General features: G+C 39.2%; 1 protein-coding gene across 6 annotated transcripts in view; it reads left to right on the forward strand.

The window, feature by feature from the left end:
• The window catches only part of kcnip4a (potassium voltage-gated channel interacting protein 4a), a 137,254-nt gene continuing 117,659 nt past the window's right edge, over positions 1–19,595 (forward strand). For 2 of the 6 annotated variants that reach the window (XR_006093488.1, XM_042401077.1), the window contains exons 1-3: positions 1–274; positions 13,718–13,811; positions 14,593–14,747. Coding sequence is in view for 3 of the 6 variants with exons in the window: in XM_042401077.1 (XP_042257011.1) it covers positions 214–274; positions 13,718–13,811; positions 14,593–14,747 (310 nt within the window). In the remaining 3 variants the exon portion in view is untranslated. Of the gene's footprint in view, positions 275–7,901; positions 12,688–13,717; positions 13,812–14,592; positions 14,748–19,595 lie in introns of those variants that run through there. The other 4 variants (XM_042401078.1, XM_042401080.1, XM_042401081.1 and 1 more) reach the window with 4 other exon arrangements.

Raw genomic sequence — 19,595 nt, forward strand, 5'->3', positions numbered from 1 at the left:
CACCACACCACCACCAACACTCACCCACCTATGCTCGCTCCCGCCAGTAAGCAGGTGCGCGAGCAGCTTTCCAGCGCTGTCTCACATACAAACTTGGGAGTTGAATGAGCAGCAACTAGTACCAGCCGTATACAAGTCAGCGCTGATACCAGCTCCTGTGACCGAAGCGAAGCTCTTTCGCCTTAAACAAAGTCCACCTTCGGCACAAAAACTATGGATGCAAAAAGAGTGGAGACCATTTCTGCCCGGGTGGATGCTGCTGTTTCTTCAGCTGGTAGGACAGTGGTCGCATGTTTTGGCGTGTTCACCGATAATTTGGCCGATTTTATGGGTTTGTTTTGTTCGGTCACGCGTAGAGAAAATGTCAGGCAAAACTCCGAGCAAAAAAAGCAATTTAATTTCCCTGCCTTTGGCTTATTGGCCAAATAGAAATGCCTGGTAAAATATAAGTTGAATTTGCGTGTTTATAGGACCACTCCTTAATTCTGTATGCAATTAATACAAGAAACACTTTTAAAAAATGCTTATTTCACTGTCTTCCCGACGTTACACCACAATGCACCGTGAATGGCGGCAGGTAGCAAAGCACCAATTCAGTTAAAAAAGTTGAAGATTCAAGCCAGTTAAGAAGTGATTGACGGGTCATTATTCTCATTCGACATGTCAATTAGTAGTTTCCATGTAGCCTAGTTCCGTCGTTCTAATTGGTAGCTGTTGAAAGGCAATATTAAATTGCTCTATTTTTAATTGAGTTTGGCGTGACATTTTCTTACGCCAACATTTGACTTGCATGCTTCTGCAACATAGATCTCTAACGTTTTTTTTGTCACTACTTTAACTGTGGAGTCATGTCTTGACTTTTGCCTTCTTTTAAAGGATAATAATATGTTCATTTGATGATATACTGGCCACTTTTTCCATTGTTTGTTAGGATTTCAACTGGGTAGCAGCAATTTTCTACTGTTCATTATCACTGTTTCTGCTGAATGATTTAACATATGGGGGCATTAAACTTATATTGTGTTAGGTAAGGTTTAGAAATCCCTCTTGCAATAAATAATGAATTCACTTCATGTTTATCTGACACTTTAGCCTACACTCTGCATACACGCAACTTTTGAACCCCCTTGTGATTGAGTATAAGGGCACACAGGCATCAGTAAAAAAAAAAAAAAAAAAGACCATAGGATACAGTGGCATAAATCCTCTCCTGGGTTCTCTCCACAGTTCTTGGCTGGCATCCAGAATACTGATCACTCAGTTATAGTCCATAGGTTTCCCTTCAGGCTGCTCAATGCCTCTCTCAAAGCCAGAGGAACAGTTAACTGCTCATCATCCCTGGTGCAGGTTAATGTTTGTTTGCACACCTAACTGATTTCTAATTATCCTTTTGTTAAGGATATGAGTAATATCTTGAAGGGTTTAAATGGATGTGAGCTGTTGTGTCTCAGGTGTTTTGATCTCCCATTAATAGTCCTTACGCAGGACATGAAGAATGGGAAACAAAATTGTATGCCACTGCTAAAATAACGGCTACTGAGTAGCAAAAGTTATGCAAACTAATGAGGATGTGCAGACTTTGACAAATGCTATTTGAGGGTTTGTAATAATCCAGATTATGGATATGGGCTCCCGAGACCTAATTCACTTTTTGAGCAGAATAAGTCATTAGTTGTGAAGACCATTATCTTCATGATCATTTATAGGCTCCTGCAGTATTAGAGGCCAGATTTTTTTGCTGTGTTAACACTTTGGGTGTTATTGAAGGATATTGACTGCTGTCCCCTTCCCAAGTGTAGATCATTATAAAGACTGGATGCTTGTTAACTAGGATTTATACAGATTCTGAAAAGTTTGGAATTCCCAGCAGTTTATCTCTCGCTTCCTGACCAGACTTCTCATTATTCTGGTGGCTTAAATGTCATTTGGTTTATAGAGGGTGAGTCAGGGGGAGATTGGAGAATATTTGTTTGTAGCTTCCACTGCTAAGTAATCACTAATTCTTGTAGAGAGATGTACAGAAACTAAATTATCCCACAAGCATGATTCTTTCTCTTTATGCGTCCTTTTCTCAACTTGTCATTCATTTCTTTCTAAGCCCCTACCACTCTGTCCCCAGTGGGCTACCACATCACGCTCCCTCTCCAGGTAAATCTTAAACTGTAACGATCGCCCACAAAAAATGCTACAGCCACCCAGCCATGAGTCGATCCTCCCAAGAGCCGTTTCCTCGGTGCAGTGATTCTTTGCATCAGTGCCTCGGAGCTCTCTCAGATCACCATTGCAACTTCTGTCGGTGACTGCCGGCGGCTCCCCTAGACAGTTCTCTCCTTTTGTACCGTACTCCTCAGATTCAGAGATGTGATGTATGCAGCCCCGTAAGGTTTGTTGTTGTGATTGAGCTACTTTCAGCACCACGGCTAGCTCCGTCTTTTGCACTTAAAAAGTTAAGAAAAAGCTCTGTCCGTCGCAGGTTTTTGGTGATGAATCACCTCTTTTCCTTTGTGTCAGTATGAATCATCATTGCTAATTACTTCCTCGTATTGTATATCCAGGGCCTCAAACAACGCTAAACAACATTAAGTAATAAAACATAAACCACAGAAATTTTACCACGAGGCATTACCTCATAGCTGTTGAATCAATGCTTCATTTACTCTGATTTGCATTTAATTACTTTGACTTATGTTTAGCTTGCTACGTGCATAATGTTTTCCAACAGAACTACTTCATAAACTTTGCAGATTACTGTCTGTCAAGAAACAACATAAGAAATATCCAATCTAAGTAGACCAGTGGGGAGATGTGCAAACACGCTGTGGCTGTCTAGAAGCTCAGTTACAGTACGATATGCAGACAGGAGACAAACAGTCCTTTCTGAAATAATCAATATTTAGGACACCAATACTGAGTCAGGATTTTAATGTTTGAGCCAATGAGTTATGTACTTTGGCTGTGATGCAACTGAGTGTAACAATCCATTTGCAGCATTTATGAATGCTATTATTTAGTCATCAAGATCTCAGGATGCAGAATTTAATCGTGACTGCAGTTTCACAGTATCGAACATTCTTACTGTGAAGTCACCATGGAATGGGAAAAAATCAACACATACACCTAAACCAATTAATGCCCAGATTTTCAGGTCCGACAATAAAATATATAAGTTGTCTAGATAAACACACATGGTCATTTCTGTGTGAGATGTTTCACTTGAAGAACGTGCAGTGTTTGTGTAAAAAGCTGTGTATTTGTTTTGTAAAGTGATGGAAGGAGTCTTGATGTGTGTTGTCTCTTCCTAGACATCAGCTTTGAGCTGTTGTGGGGTCATGAACTGACCACATGTGATGGTGGTGGATGCTTGAGTGTGAATGTTTTCTCAGCATCTGTCAGCCAGGAGTCCTGAGATCACACTGAAGCAAAGGTACAGATTGAAGAAGCTGTTCCAAATCTGTCAGACAGCAGAGCAGTGTGCTTAAGCTTTTCAGAGAAAACTTTTGACAGTATGTAGCTCTAGATCATGACATGAAGGTTTTTCTGTTTTTTGTTTCATCAAAAGATGTGCAGTTTAATTTGTTATTAGGCAAAAAGAGCTACAATGTATAAAGGAAAGATCATCTTAAAGGACCAGTCTGTAGGATTTAGTGGTATGTAGCGGTGAGGTTGCAGATTGTGATTAACTGAATACCCCTCCCCTCTCCTTCCAAGTGTGTAGAAGAACCTACGGTTGCTGTGAAACTTGCGAAAAACGTGAAAGACCCTCTCTAGAGCCAGTGTTTGGTTTATCCGTTCTGGGCTACTGTAGAAACATGGTTGTGCAACATGGCAGGCTCCATGGAAGAGGTCCCGCTCCCTATGTAGATATAAAAGACTCATTCTAAGCTAGCGAAAACACAACTATTCTTATTTTCAGGTGATTATACGCAAAAGAAAACATACTTATGAATATTCTATTTCTGCCGAGTCTGTTCCACAAGATGCCACTAAATTCTACACACTGCACCTTTTAATAAACACATTTTTAAAGCAAATCAAAGGTACTTAGAATAGGACCACACATTGTTTTTAAGGAATGACATCTAGGAAGTGATGTCATTCTATGTTGTTCACAACATAGGTTTTTAATTATGAATATTGAAGTAAATCTTAATTGGACCCCTTAGAAGTCAAGAGAATCTGTCAACATTTGGCATTAAACATTCAGGGTCTGTTTGCCTAGCTTTACATTCACTCTATGAATAGATTCACAATTGGAAAATTTGACTTATTACACAGTCAGATCTGGCACATCAGTTGGTCTTAATGGCATACCAACTGCTGTGAGGTTAAATGTAGTTCTTGTCATCAAGATAGTGGTCTTTGTTGTTTGTTGTTGGTAGATTTTTTTTTTGGACCACCTGTGAGCTTCCTCTCTAACTGTCAATTAAAAAATGGTCCTTGGTCAAATCCAGGATTAATTGCAGTGTGAACTTCCCCTCTCGTCGCTCAGGCACCCTCCAGCAGATTTTGTTTGTTTTGGATCCAGCCTTTGTTTTTCCCTTCGAGAGACTGGGTGGGGAGCATCTGCTCGCGTGGACCATCTGTCTTGGGACTCAGGCCAGAGAAGAATGAGGGGAAGGAGATGTGGAAATAAAGCGGGTGAGGTGAGGATATAGGGGACAAAGCACTGTTGCTGTGGCTATAACTGCAGGGATGGCAGAACATAAGGTGCTTGTTTATGATTGCTGAAGGCTAAAAGAAGTGGACCGTCTTTCATGTTTATATTTCCACCCGCAGGCTTGTTTATGCCACTGATTCACTCCATTTGACTTCCTTGGATAGAGTGCCAAACAGCTGATGCCAATTGGGTGCCAATGTTTGGCCTCAGCTCGCAAAACGCGTCTTTCTTTCTTTGTGCCAAGGTCAGGTTGAGGATAAACTGAATTCCCCGAAGCTGAGAAGAATCTGACATTTCTTACCTCTCTGTCTGAAATCTCAAGTGTTTCTTCAAAAAAGTCCTGCCTCTATAAATCACAACTTTTCCCACAAAGCACCTCTGAGGAACATTTTCTTTTGTCAGGAGTGAATTTTTAATAGTTTGGCAGGACACTGCTGCCACATTCTTCTCAGTGCACATCAGATTGTCTAAGAATAAAGAAATAACATATTTCAAAGCTGAAGTTTCTCATAACTTTGTAATACTCATTAACTTTTCATTTGTTGTTTTTTTTTTCTTATCTTTATAGATAATAAATTATGTTCTTTGTTGTGATTCCGACAGCAAATGAGTTTGAGTGAATTAAAGCTTTGGTAGACAGATTTTAAATTTTAAATTAGCTTATATGGCAGCAACTCTGAAATTTTTGAAACACCATTGCATTGCTTTCATAAAACACCTAAAGTGATTATATAAGGCCTGCATTATGTCGTGTAGACAATATTTATCTGATGTGATTAATTTTTCATCACTTTCTTATCTGTAGTGTAAACAATGGCTAACCATAGTGCCCTGCGATGGCCAGTGTGTAAGCCGTTTTTCCAGTACATGCTGGGAAATGCTTAGGATAATCAGCAATAGAAAGTGAACGATTGGATGGTAGTCTCAAAGCTTCTTTCTCTCTTCTTTATTATTAAGAATTAATTTGTTGTATTCCCTTATCATACGACGGATCTTGCTGTTTTCCACTATGTTGTGTTCTGTCGGCAACTTGGCATTCAGATCCTGTTAATGAGTTTAGCTCTTATGTTGCTTGTCGGCTTTCTTTCTGTTTTCGTTTCTTTGAGGTAGAATGTCCTGGGGCTTGAAATCATACCTGCGCAAATTGGTTATCATTGGTATTTATCACTGCACCTGCATGACTCATTGTCATTTCAATAATAAGTGCAAACAATGCATTACTATGTGCTTTTGAGTTCAGTTCTAGTTTGTGAACTTTGTCACATCACACAACATTACTCTTCACTGTAAAAAGCGTAATAAAACTAACATTAACGAATCAGCCGTATGCTTGTTAGAACGAGCCTTTCCATGGGACTTCTTGATGAAATGGTGTCAGAGCTGAACATCATACAGGCCATATGTGGAGGCAGGCCTGGCATGAGTAGCCAACTGGAGGGTCCGTCTGTCTTTCTTCTCGTCCCATTGGGGGGGGCTCAAAAGCCTATTTTGGCCTTTAGCCACTCCAAAAGTCCACGTCCTACAGGGAACTGCCAACACTTATTATAGACTCCACAACAACACAATACTAAACATATCTGCCGTTCCAATGGGAGATTAGGACATGCAAAGCGTACACACGAGCCATATGCAAGCCTGAGTCTATCCTGTTAATTTGGGGAGACCTGAAATAGATTGGAAAAATAACAGCAGTATGCATCGAAGAACAACGACTGTCAATAGGCTTATCTACAGCGGCTTTGGTAATTATGAGCAGATCTTTCTGAATGTTATGTCAACTAACATTCAACCTCTCAAATCATGGAAAGAATGTGTCTGCTGTATGGTAGTCGTGGCATCCACGGAGCGTACAAGGCTGACACCAAGTGGTTGTACACTGAAAATGGTGTCTCATCAGTAAAGAATAAGTTTGTCACACAAAGGTTAAACTGCAGGCCTGTTTCTTGTGTTATTTATTTGCCTTTTTTAATTGTATTGACATAAACTAGGCTTCCTTAGTGTATCTTTTACCAGTTATAGCCTGTTATATCTCACATCTCAGGTCAGATGTCTGTGTGTGTATTTATTGTGTGATACTTGAATGTGCCCAGACATATAGAACACTATGAGAAAGTGATGTTATGGACTTGCATAATGTACCTGAGGGGGAAAAACACACACACACACACACCAGATAATGTGTATTTTAAATAGATGTGGACATCCAGGTCAGGAGGATATAATTGGCGGTGGAGCTGCAACTAACGATTAATTTCATTGATTAGTCTGCCGGTTATTTTCTCATTTACTTGTTTTATCTATAAAATGCAATTACAATTTTTACAATATGCAATTACAATTTCCCCGGGCCTAAGCTGACATATTTAAATTGCTTATTTATTCCAACCAACAATCCAAAACAGAAAAGGAAAACCAGGAAATATTCACTATTTAGAAGCTGGAATCAGTGATTTGCTTAAAAATGATTTATCATTGGAGTTGTGGAAAATCAGTGTTGAGATTTAAAAAAAATAAATAACTGTATGGCTTATATTTTAGAAGGTGCGTATTTAGGATTGTTTAGGAGTAGATTAACATCAGTTTTATTCTGAGGCGCTGCCATTTTCCTAAATACTGAAACAAATATGAATGGCAGGTAACTTTCCTGATCTTTAGTCTGCATTATTTATGCACAGGCAAAAGAATTGCCCTTTTGTTTGATGAGCTAAAAATGAGCAAATCTCCAGAGAAAATGAAAGTGACCTTACAACATAAACCTGCAGATAGGCTATATTCTTTTCTATGCTCCACTGCCACAATGACACGCATCCTTACACAGAAGGTGCCCCCAAATCCCTCTAGGTGCTTGTATAGTCACCAGCGCAGTGTCTCTGTACACGCTGACCGATAAAGAGCCACTGTTATCTTCAGATAGCAGGCGCTGCGGCTGAATAATTTATGGAGGCATTCCAACACATTGACTCGGAAAACGACACACACCCACAGAGGGCAGGGAAGTGGTAAAAGGTTCGATGCGCGTGTGTCTGAAGGTGTGTGTGTGTGTGTGGGTTCGCGTCAGGCTTTGCATCACTGTTTCAAAGCGTGCACGTTCAAAAGCGTGTGTCTCTGTGGTGTTTATCTATACACGCAGCTCTCTATTTGCAGTAAAGGTTGTATGTTTTTTTTTTTGTTTTTTTTTACTTTTTGGCTGCTACATGGCCCATAATGCCACAGTCCATTTAACAAGTGGAAGAGGGAGCAAGGGTGAGGGAGGGTGGGAAAATGTGAACTGATGGACTGTCCGCACTATTCATTTTCATTATGCTGAGTCGCCTTCTCCCAAGAGCTTTGTCAATTACCCATTTAAAAAGTACTGAACCCTTATTCGTGCAATAATTAACACTGGTGCATAATTGAAGCATGATAATGAACAAACGCTGTGATTGACGCATAATTGTATAAGCAAGATTATTAGGTGGGTATCGCGGGCCATTTTTCATCATCATTTGTGACCTTTCAATTAGCCTTTGCAACACAAGCTGTTGATACTTGTGATCTGAGTAAACCTTTTGCGTTCTTCTAGGGCGTCAAAAAAACAGAAAACTACAAAAGAAGCTGCTCTTACTACAAGGTTATATTAAGACGTTGCAGCCACCTTCTTTTTTTTTTCCTGTAAACCTGACACTGATCTTTGCTTTCATGTGGTCAGTATGTTCTCCCTCCTATCAGATTACTTGGCGATGGTTCAAGAGGTGGTTGTATTGATTTCAGGTCAGCTTAAGTAAATAAGTGAACAACCGCTGGTTCCATAAGGACGCCATTATGGAGCTCTCGTGTTTCAAACGAGAAAGAAAACAGATCCATGATATACTGGTACATTCTGTGACTTCACTAAGATGAGCTTAGATCTCCCATCTTTAAATACTGCATTGCAGTTTATTTAATCCGTGGGGCTGTTTCCCATATGCATTCTGCTAATTTTAGCCGCCACATCGGCGGACAAGGTCAGAGTGGGTGTGTGAGAAATTGGGAAGAGAAGTGTGCATGTGTGGAGTGTGTGTGTGTGTTGGAGGAAAGCAGAGAGATGCAGCACAGCCAGCCTAGATCCACATAGCTCAATGCGTCTTCCGTCCAGCCCTGCTGCGACTACCAATTGACCCGCTAACACTGAACCACAGGGGTTTCTGACCACCATGACATTGGAGCTGGGAAAGGAAAGATGGCATTGAAAGTAAAAGCTCATTTCAAGCTATTGCAACAGAGAATAATGAACACTCTGGTTTATGGCTCCAACTTGTGACAGCATATTTTACAGGGTTCTGCAGAGGCTGTAGCTATTTTGTGTGTGTATGTGTGTGTGCGCGTGGGTTTTAAGTTTCACCAGGGGTGGGCTAGGATGATGCAATCATTTGAGAAAGCGTAGATATGGTATGTATAAGGCTTTGTTTTTGGACACTTTATTCATACATTTGTCCACTTTGAAAATACAGTATTAACAATATAATAGTGAGCACATTATAATTGCAGACTTCCCATTCTTAGAGTGTAATTTTAGCAAGAATCCTCATATGAGAGGCTCCACTTAACTGTCACATCCCTGAGCATTAACATTACACTCGGGTTGTAAAGACAATTAATGAGTTCTACTTAGTAATGTGGTCGAGAACATTTAAGGAATAAAAGAGCTGATTTCATGTTATGTTGCTGACACTGCCGGGCAGCGTCCTCCTTGGCTACGGGTAATGGCTTCTGTAATGGGCTATTGCATTATCCTCGCAAGGTTTTATGGAAATGCGGAGCTCGGTTCAAAATGAGCCTGTTGTCGCAAATGTGTGTCTTCAATCATTTTATACTGAGACAGCGAGGTTGTTAATATTCCTTCAGTTTTTCCAAAATCGTGTTCACCACTGAGAAAATAGGCTGGAGTCACAGTCGGCTTTAAAGGTACTGACGATGTTTTGGAAGTTCTGCCAGTTAGATTGGTGGTTTTGACAACTTTAACAACTAATTGTATTGAATTTCTATTAATTATTTACACCTGAATGTCCACTTTTAATACAAGTTTGTATTTTGACGCCCTGTAATAGTTGTTGACATGTGCATAGAATACTAGTGCAGAAGTTGGAGCATCACACTGGTGAGTTAAAATGATTAAGACTTCATATTCAGCTCAGGAACATGAAGGTCTTCATCTGAATGCATTGTGTATACACGTAAACATTGCTTACAACACAGTTAGAAATCCAGTGTAAAATGTTTTGGGGTGACAGTTAGTTAATAATGTGTTTGCAACACTGAAGGGCACTTCATTTTAATGCAAAAGCATTTGCTGAATATGTAAATCCACACACATATTTAGAATCTCACCGTGGTAAAATGGAAACGGCATGATAATTCTCTGATTTATTCAGTGAAAGGTGAATTCTTCTGTGTTTGTGGGGCTTTGGGCTGGAGCAACGTTGCTTTGTTTGCACGTGTATGATGAAATGATGTAATGCAATCTGAGGTTGTTTTCAGCGGCCTTCCAAAACAAAACAATATGCCCTTTCACTGCAGAAATTTTGACTTATTATTATAGATAAAGGAAGAGTTGTGTTTCTAATAAAAGTATCGCTTATGGCTCGGCCTAGTTCAGTTCAAGTGTTTGACAGTAAAGGCCTTAACACCAGGACCCTGAAACTGAAGCAGATAAACAGAATTCAGCCATCATGAATTTTATTATTTACACATGTTCTCTTCCTACTGTGACATAACCTCAACCATTTGTTACCCAGGACTAGAAGTCATGAGTCATAATTGATTTCAGAATACATTACAACAAATTACTTCTGACTTAGTCAATAGGTGTCTGTGATAAAGAAACGAGGAAGAGTGTGTGTAAGAGCAAAGCACCTAAAAGTCAGCTGCATATAGACAAATGCATGTATTGGCTTTTGGTAATTTTTCATGTATTGACTTGAACAGGACCAATAATCGTAATTGTGGTAAGCCTGCAAACTAGTTCAGGTACTGCTACACTCACTTAATCTGCTCCCAGCAGCATATATCCAATACACCATCCGTTTAATCTGAAAACCACTGCTACTACTGTTCATGTTTCATAAGCCACTCACACACTTGAAATGTCACTTTATGACAATAGTGTCTTCAGTTGTCTTCTTCACAAAGCTTCTCCAAAGCTCACTAAGATGCCAGGAATTGTTTCTTCACTTCACCCAGCATTAACGTTGCTGAGTTTGCTAACAAGCCTTTTGCGCATAGATGTCTTGTCTGTCTTTAGTTGGTGTATGTTCGCTTGGTGGTATCAGTGAGACTGCTGGTGTAATTTTTTTTACCCTTATGCTGTGTATAGTATTAATAGTGTAAAACCAAGGTTGATGTCTTGAGATAGTTTGTTGTGTAAGACAAGTCCAAAATCTATCACACAGTGTAAGACAAAGAAAAGCTGAAAATCTTCACAATTGAGAAGTTGGAACTCTTATCTTTGCTTGGAAAATGACTTTTGGCAATTAATCGATTATCAAAATTTTCTGTCAATCAGCTACTTGATTGATCAACTAATTGTTTCAACTCTAGTACTGTTATATTCTGTACAATCATGCTGCTGATTTACGTAAAGTGGTGAAATAGAACTTCACATACAAACTTAGAACCGTTGAGGCTCAGCTGGTTTTGCACTACTTCTGTTTGCCTGTTTTGGGTAGGTGGGGTTCATGTTGGAGGGTTTATGTGACAACTCATTTTACTATTTAATCTTCATGTTATAGTTTAATATCCTTTCTGAGCACCTGTTTGATGGATCAACTGCACTCAGTACCATTGTTGTTGATGGTCTGATGGTCGTCTTATTATCACTGCTTTATAACATTTCATTTTGTTCTTGCAAGACCACAGGATGTATCCGTATCCAGCTGGGAGGGAAAGTTTATAGTCATCACTCCAATCACCTCCATGTTTATTATTTTTATTGTATGCCCACAGGGACGATTCTTATCTCATCCAGATGTGGAATACTAACTCTGTACATATTCTGTATTCTCATAAATCCATTCCACATGAGCAGGCTGTCTAAATTGATTTCAGAATACATTACAACAAATTGTTCCTGACACAATCAATAAGTGTCTGTATTAGAGGAACAATGGAGATTTAAGCGTATCCACGACAAGTGCAACTGTATATGAAATCTCATACACACAACCAATATAGCACCTAAAAGATTACATTCAGCAGCTAATGTATGTGGATTGTATTTCACTCATTTTTCATGGATTGACCTGAGCAGGACAGATAATCATATCTGAGAATGATTAGATGGGGAGATTAATCCACCCCATCCCCAACCAACGTTCATATCTGTACTCCGTTTACATGCTTGTGATTTGTTTGCTCCAACATGCTTGAGTGTAGACACAGGTTCAATCACTCCAAAAAAAAAGTTATTTGTTTGCTCGTGTATATTCACGTCAGTCATGAAAAGAATGTTAGATCCAGAATTTTATTTATTTTTTTAAGGCCTTTTTAGATATGTTGTAGAGAATGGACTATTCCTGGTCAACCACACTTTCTAAAGAAGCAGTATAATGGTTGTCTTCAATTTAATCATTGGTTGAATAAATTCTTGCACATTATTAATGTGAAATTGGATATATAGGTGTATATTTACTGGTACTCTCTTTTTGCCTTTCATGTTTTGCTTTGTTCTCAGTATTAACTTGGTCTTAAACCTGGTCTTGACTCGAAAGTCAACTCTACCTGGTCTTCGAGTCGACGAGTACTCGACAAGGTGGCCTTGAATATCAATGAACCTGCATCTGGAATATAAATTATTCAACATATCGGGGACAAAGCTCTCAAGACTTCTCCCTCAGGATGTGGACGTATCTCAGGATGCGCTCACCTAACAAGTGTCACCACAGAACGCGTACCATACCGTAACACTGAGAGACCAATCTGCTCGGTTGTTTCAATCAGGCGTGTGTCTTAGCCTGCTGGGAAAGGATGGCTCTATTCCCAGCTCTCCGTCCAGGGCCCCCCCTTTGTCTTCTCAGGTACAGGATATGCCTTGCTCATCTCAGGGGAAGCAATTAGATTTAGTATTGCTGTCTCCCTTTAAGCATAGCCATCTATCACCGCACTGTAATTAATGTTATGTGCATTTAAATGGGGAGCTTAAGCCCATTTTGCCGATGACCAGGGACAAATCATTTGCATATCCACGTACGTACATTTATGACACTTACTGTATGTCGTAACATAAATAAAAGGATTGCTGACAAAATCCCACAGCGAACATATACTGGAAGACATTAACACTGTGGTAATAAATTCAGGGTAGTAAAGTCTATGTGGTAATGTCTATGCTGTGGTATGCATCATCTTCTACTGAACAACTAAGTACAGAGTTATTAAAGGGGTACAAAGTAAGCCTGCATCTGCCCTTCAGCTAGATCAGCCTTATCATTTTAACTGCGAATAACCTTGTAAGTATCTGACATTAATAACTGTCTTGTTACTTTAATTAACAATAATTTAGCACACACAGAGGTCAGAGGACAGGTCAGCCACAGGACACGCTCTCCGCTTTGATTCACCTTTTCTATAATTAAGGCCATATCTCATTTTGACTCTGTCTTTTTTTGGAAAATGTTTGTATAGTTGCCAAATTGTAGTTAAACAAGTAGTCACAAAAGTTGCTTACAACCTTTTGAAGATGTAGATAAATTGAAACTATAGATTTTTCTGTTGGATACAGTGATCTGTGGGAGGAAGTGTGTGTGTGTATTGGTGGGTTCATGACTTGAGAGGCTCAAGGAGGCTGATCAAAAGGATCCACTGTGAATTCAGAGACACCAGCATCTTTGATTCTCTCTCTCTCTCTCTCTCATCTTCTGATCCTCAAATGAAAACATACATGTATCATCCTCTAATTTGAAGCAAAAGCCATCCTGTCTTCCAGCAATTCTCCCTTTCTCTTTCTCTCTCTCTCTCTCACTCATTCACTCACTCTCTGCCTGCCTCACAGAGCGGTCCTCGTTCTCCTCTTCCTCTTCCCACCCCCTTTCACACTCTGTTGATCAGCTCAGGAAAGGGAAAGTGCTTTTGTGAAACCTGAGGATCACTTGCAGACTGAGGAAGCAGCAGAGACCACGCGCATCGTCTTTTACCCTGCAAGGTAAGATGATGCTCAGATGGACAATTGATAGCATTTAAACCTCCCAGTTTCAGTCAAGTTAGCAGTGCATTGAAGGTTATAAATTTGCGATCTTCAAAGCAAAGCAAAAGCCCCTCCAGTCAGAGCGTGCGTGCGTGATGTGCGATCTGTTGACGTCTGAAACTTCTGCTCTTGAAATGGGACCTTCAGGAGGAGTGTAGTAGTACTAGCAGAGGTAGGGTATTGCAAAATCATGTTTTATTCAGTGGTGTCATAAAGTCTTGTGTGTTATACTTGGATGATTATCTGGAGACAATCAGAATGCCTGCAGACTTCATTTGAAAATCTATTCGTGTGAGGCAGGTAGTTTGTATTAACAGGATGAGTTTGGTGTGTTTATTTTTTACCATCACTGGTCCTAGAATAGCTTGGATGAATAACTCATCTTCTTGAAACAACAGCTCAGGACATATAAGACAAGCATTTTCCAGTTCCAAAAGGGCACGCTGAAATGTCTTGCATTTCATTATGGCTGTGTATAACTTGGGGGCAAAAAGCACTCCAAATTAGCATATGTTCTCAGGTGTATTGCCTGAACTTTTGACAGTGGCTGTAGCTATTTGTGTCTGAGTGTTTACCAGAGGCTGTTAAGGGTCATCATTTGAATTATGATGCAAATTCTAGAATGCAGTGTCATAACTGTGCACTTTTGGGGTTAGGTTTCATACTTGTAGACAGCTCCCAAATAATTAGGTGTATCTTTGTACAGTCTTTGCAAATAATTGGACGCTATATTTCACAGTAGAGAGGTTCCAGCCATGTGTACACCAACCAAAAGGACCCAGTGGAGGGAGGACCTGCAGCACCTCCGTAAAGAACATGGCTTCTCCAAGAAAGTCCTGCTCAACTGCTGTCTAGTGCGGCGCATCATTACCTGGGCCTCCCCAAATCCCAAAGGTACAAAAACCAGGTTTAAGGCTACAGATATGTGCTACACACAACCAAGGCAGTTTACTCCATGAGTGCAGATGTGATTAATTGCCCTCTCACTAATGGGATAATTGCTTATTAACTACTTAGTCTAGTCTGAGTTAGTCTAGGTTTTTTTTTTTGTTCACATATCTTTCTTAAGAAAGATATTGTGATCTCAGTGAGATTACCTGACTAATTAAAGTTACTAAAGATACATTTTATTGTGTATATCAACGGTTTTGCATTATTTTATTTGAATGTTTTTTATATGCAAGAAAGAAGGTAAAGATTAAAGTCTGAAAAAATGCACATTATTTGGTGCAGCAGAAATTGGAAATGTTTGTCAGACTCTTTAAAGCTGGCACCGGTCAAATATCAGCCTTATTACAAAGGAAACATGTTTGAAACGCCTAAGAACTTATCTGTTTTACATATATAGATTATCAACTTCCTGGTGCTGGGATTTGGCAATTTTATGCCATGGACAGATTGCTCAGGGCAAACCATGCATGTCAAGTTGATAATGTATGTGTCACATATTCACAGCATAATTTATTTCATTATTACAAAACAGAGAGACAGCAGCATTTACTCCACTCAAAGTCAATCAACCAGTCACTAGTTAATAAGAGAAAGCTGTTATCACAGCTACAGAACTAAGAAAATGTCAGTTCCACATACATATCTGGGTAACAGTGGACGTACAATGTGTTCCTGCAGAGGAGTGTAAAAATGAACGAGTGTAATCTAATCACACATATTTGAGATTTTTTTTTTTTATTGTTACACTATATACTCATTAACCGTGCTGTTACCCTGATCCTCCAAAAGCCACCCTGGCTGTCAACACTATTTAAAATGTATTCAAGTTGTATTGATCAGTAATGCTTTCACCTTATAGGAACAACAGAATTTATGATTTTTCAGGAATGAAAAATGACCAGATCGCACTGCACCATGAGTCACAGCTCCAGTGAATGAATTCACATTGAGCCTAGATCAATATTGATTACTTCTAGGGTTATATATTCACAATGGCCTTATAGCCTTATAAAACAGGATTCATAGCTACACTGGAACAGGCAACATTATAGACAGTAATATACAGAGGGAAAACACTAAGCTTTCGTTGGACAAGGCCATTACATCCCATTTAGATACATTAGAGCATGAATTATCTTCCATTTCTTAGGAAATCGTATAAATGTTGTGATGCATTTGGGTCATTTTTTTCAAGATTTATGATATTAAAAAAATGATTTATGAGAACTTCAATCAGATAATATGCTTATTTTGTAAAATAATTAGGCAATTTGCTGTTAATGCGCATAAACTATAGATATGGGTGTATTGTAAAACTGCATTATTTTTACAAGAACTTTATAATTGGGCTTGCTTAGTGCTATATGCACTTCATTTATCTAAGTGCAGTGATAATGAGGGCTACGCTTTCTCAGTTTTTGTTATCTTGATTATGTATTTGGCCACAGTAAAAGTTCTGGATGCAGATTAAGATAGCTGTTTTCTCTCCTCATCTGTTGAGTTCCTTGGTTCCCATGATTGTGTAATAGCTCAGCAACATGTCAAGCATTATCTTAAAAGCTTTTTATAATTGACAGGCGCTTTCCCGCACTGGTATAGCATGTCAGTCATTAAGACAAATGGGTTGTGTTTGAGTGTGATTTAGGATGCTATTAAACAGTCATGAATGTCTCTATAGGGATTCCTTAATGACATCTGCAGTAAAGATTTTTTTCTGCAGGGTAAAAACAACAACAGAAGCACTCCAAAACAACTGTTCTTGTCATAAATAAGAAAACCAGGATTATGCATATTCAGCTTTTGTGAAAAAAGAGAAAGCTTTTCTCATTTTGTATTGTTTAAATTGGTGTCGATGGGGCAGGTGCAGCTTCTAGATCACAAAATCAGTGTAGTTTCTTCTCATGCTTAGCCTTGGGTTGTCCTATTCCTGTGTGTGTGTGTATATGTGTGTGTGTGTGTGTGTAATTTTAATCTATCCCTCTAATAACATGCGAACCGGCAAACACAGCTGGACCCATACCAGGACCCAGGTGTTCCTGTCAGCCACATTTGAATTAGAGTATTTGTTTAGACTTTCATTTCTTTCAGTGCTTTCTTTCTCATTGACATCAACATGCTGCCTTCATCTCAGGGCAGGCAGCATTTTCATACCACCTTAAGATTTGGCTTCAGGTAGCTGAAACAGGAACACAGTGGTGTACTGCACTAAGAAAGGCAATAACTTTTTTACAATAGCATTTCAGTAATGGAATTGTATTCCTTTTTTTATTGAGGTACAAAATTCAACTTTCAATTGCCAAACTGCTGAGCACAGCTACACTTAAAGTTTTTTCTTTGTGTAATGTCTGTGCTTAATACAGACAACCATGATATAGAGTGCACAAGTTGCCACAGTAATGATAATTTACCATTTAATCTTGATTCAAGCATCTTCTCCTAGCATATTGTTTTAGTCATAGGTGTTATTGTCACTAGTAAACTAATAATATTGTCCCCCAGTGTCGCCTTGAATAATCTCCCAGCATGCGCATGATCACACTAGAGACCTGCCAGGTGGCAATAGTAGCCTCCGGATGTCGGAGCAGTCTCCAGAAAATGAGCATGCAGGTATTTCTGGAAATACACAAGTCTCATGGTGTGTCCGCAGGACAGACGTCTGCTCTGAGAGAACGTTTCACAAATCCCTGCTGTGTTTGACGCACGCAAATGGGTCAATTGTTGCATCCACTTTGGAAAATGATGATGTACTGTGTGACTTGCCTGTGTTAACATTACAGTTGTATGTAACCAGTTTTATCTTCTTTTTTTAATCAGTTCTTGGATATATATCTTTTTACTCATTACGGTGGATCAAGCACCCTTTCATTGTACATTTTTGCTTTGTATCACACTCATATAACTAAGTTGAATCATAATTTTTATTTATTTAGAATTTATTGCATTTTGAAAGAATTTGCATTTGTTCATGACCTTAAGTTTTTTTATTATAGACACCTCTTGGTATAAATCCATCACTGTACCTCGTCTTCACAGCCAGGAGAGGGCAGCAAGCTACAAATAAATTAAGGACTTGAGCTGATGTGCTGTTTGCTGCATTCAGAGCCAGTAGCAGTGCTGTTGAATGTGGAGTAACTTAAAGGAGTTATTTTATTTGGTTATGATCATTTTACATATATTTCTCTACATGTACATCATGTGCTCCAGCAGTGCCTGAAAAACACTAAAGCCTATAGGCTCTTTGAAGATGGTGAATGTTGATGCTCAATAATACAGCATCCTGCAGATGTTTACCTGACCTCCTCATACTTCTTGTTTTTCACTGGAATGTACAGAGTTTGGCACAATGTCAACATCTGATAAGAACCCTGCAAGAAAACACCACCTTCCAATACATTACGTGTGTCTTAACACTCAGATTGTGATATTTGTTGTATTGCTTCTCTGCTGCCATATAAATTATCTTAATGTCTGCACTGCAGTAGTAATTCTGTGGCACCAACTGCACTCACTGTAGTGAAGATGTGTCTCTTTGCTGATAGTGGCAGAGCACAGTATTGAAATATGATGACAGGGAAGTATGAATATGGATGCTCAGATTTCATTCTGCTTCACGATTGGACATCCAAGCAGGAAGTGTCACTGGCGTGGGATTTGCAGCTCTGGCAAGTTCCATTTTTCTCTCCAGATGCGTTTTGTGCAGAAGTTACAGTAAGACATACTAGAGAGACTTGGTCTTTGTCAGCGGATATCGTAGTATACACATAATAATTTTGTGTGTTACTGTAGTGTTAAACAAGGAGATATTTCATCTGAAGTGTACTCATTGTTTGATGGAAAATCTACAATGCAGTGCCATTTAATTCCAGTCTCTCTAGCCAGTAGTTTCCTCTGCACCAGATCAACATGGCTTTAGACAACATCTAGACATGTTGTTTCTCCTTATATATACACTTACCAAGCACTTTATTAGGAACACCTGTACAATCTAATGCAATCCAACACAACAGCTCTACCATAAATTCTGCTTTTACAAAATACTTTCATAATCGAGGTCGTAGTGGGGGGTGGTGGTGGTGTTCTTTCTAATATTTTGCCCACCCAATAAACATACATAAGGGAGATTATAGGCAAATTATAGGGAACACTTTTAAATATGATGCACTCCAGTACATCACCAGCACCACCCACTATGACCTCAATAATAAACACAAAGAAGAATTATCACCTTTCTGACAATGTCAACAAAAAATGAAAATGTACAAGCTTTGTAAATTTATGGCAGCGCTGTTGTGTGGTGTTCCTAATAAAGTTCTTGGTGAGTGTATGTATATACGATGTCTGCTTGCATGCTCTAGAACTTTCCATAGCTTTACTTATTGAAGCTATAAGTGACAGTATCCCACCACTTTGAGGCTGCATTTTACAGTTATTTCCCTCAAAAAGCAATGGCCATAAAATTGATTACTTACTGTTTTGGCTGAGTCAACATAAATGGATCCTCATGAGGAAGTTCTAAATTCAATATGTTGCATGTGTTCCTCAGTCTATTTGTGTTTACCAATAAAACACTTTTTTTCTTTGCTCAGGAGGCATAGTTTTACCACACTTGTTAAGATGAAGTAGTGGTTAGTTTAGCTTTTCATTGTCACATCTAAATCCCACCGCTTCTCCTCACTGATTTGAATTTAATTGCTGAGAATTGGTGCACAGTGTGATACCACATCCAACAGTTTGACACCATGGTGAGAAGCATCGCTGAAAGGACCCTTAAACCTTGAGAAATAGCGCCAG

This window comes from Thunnus maccoyii, chromosome 22 (genome assembly GCF_910596095.1).
Source record: "Thunnus maccoyii chromosome 22, fThuMac1.1, whole genome shotgun sequence".
In the NCBI taxonomy this organism is placed as follows: domain Eukaryota; kingdom Metazoa; phylum Chordata; class Actinopteri; order Scombriformes; family Scombridae; genus Thunnus; species Thunnus maccoyii.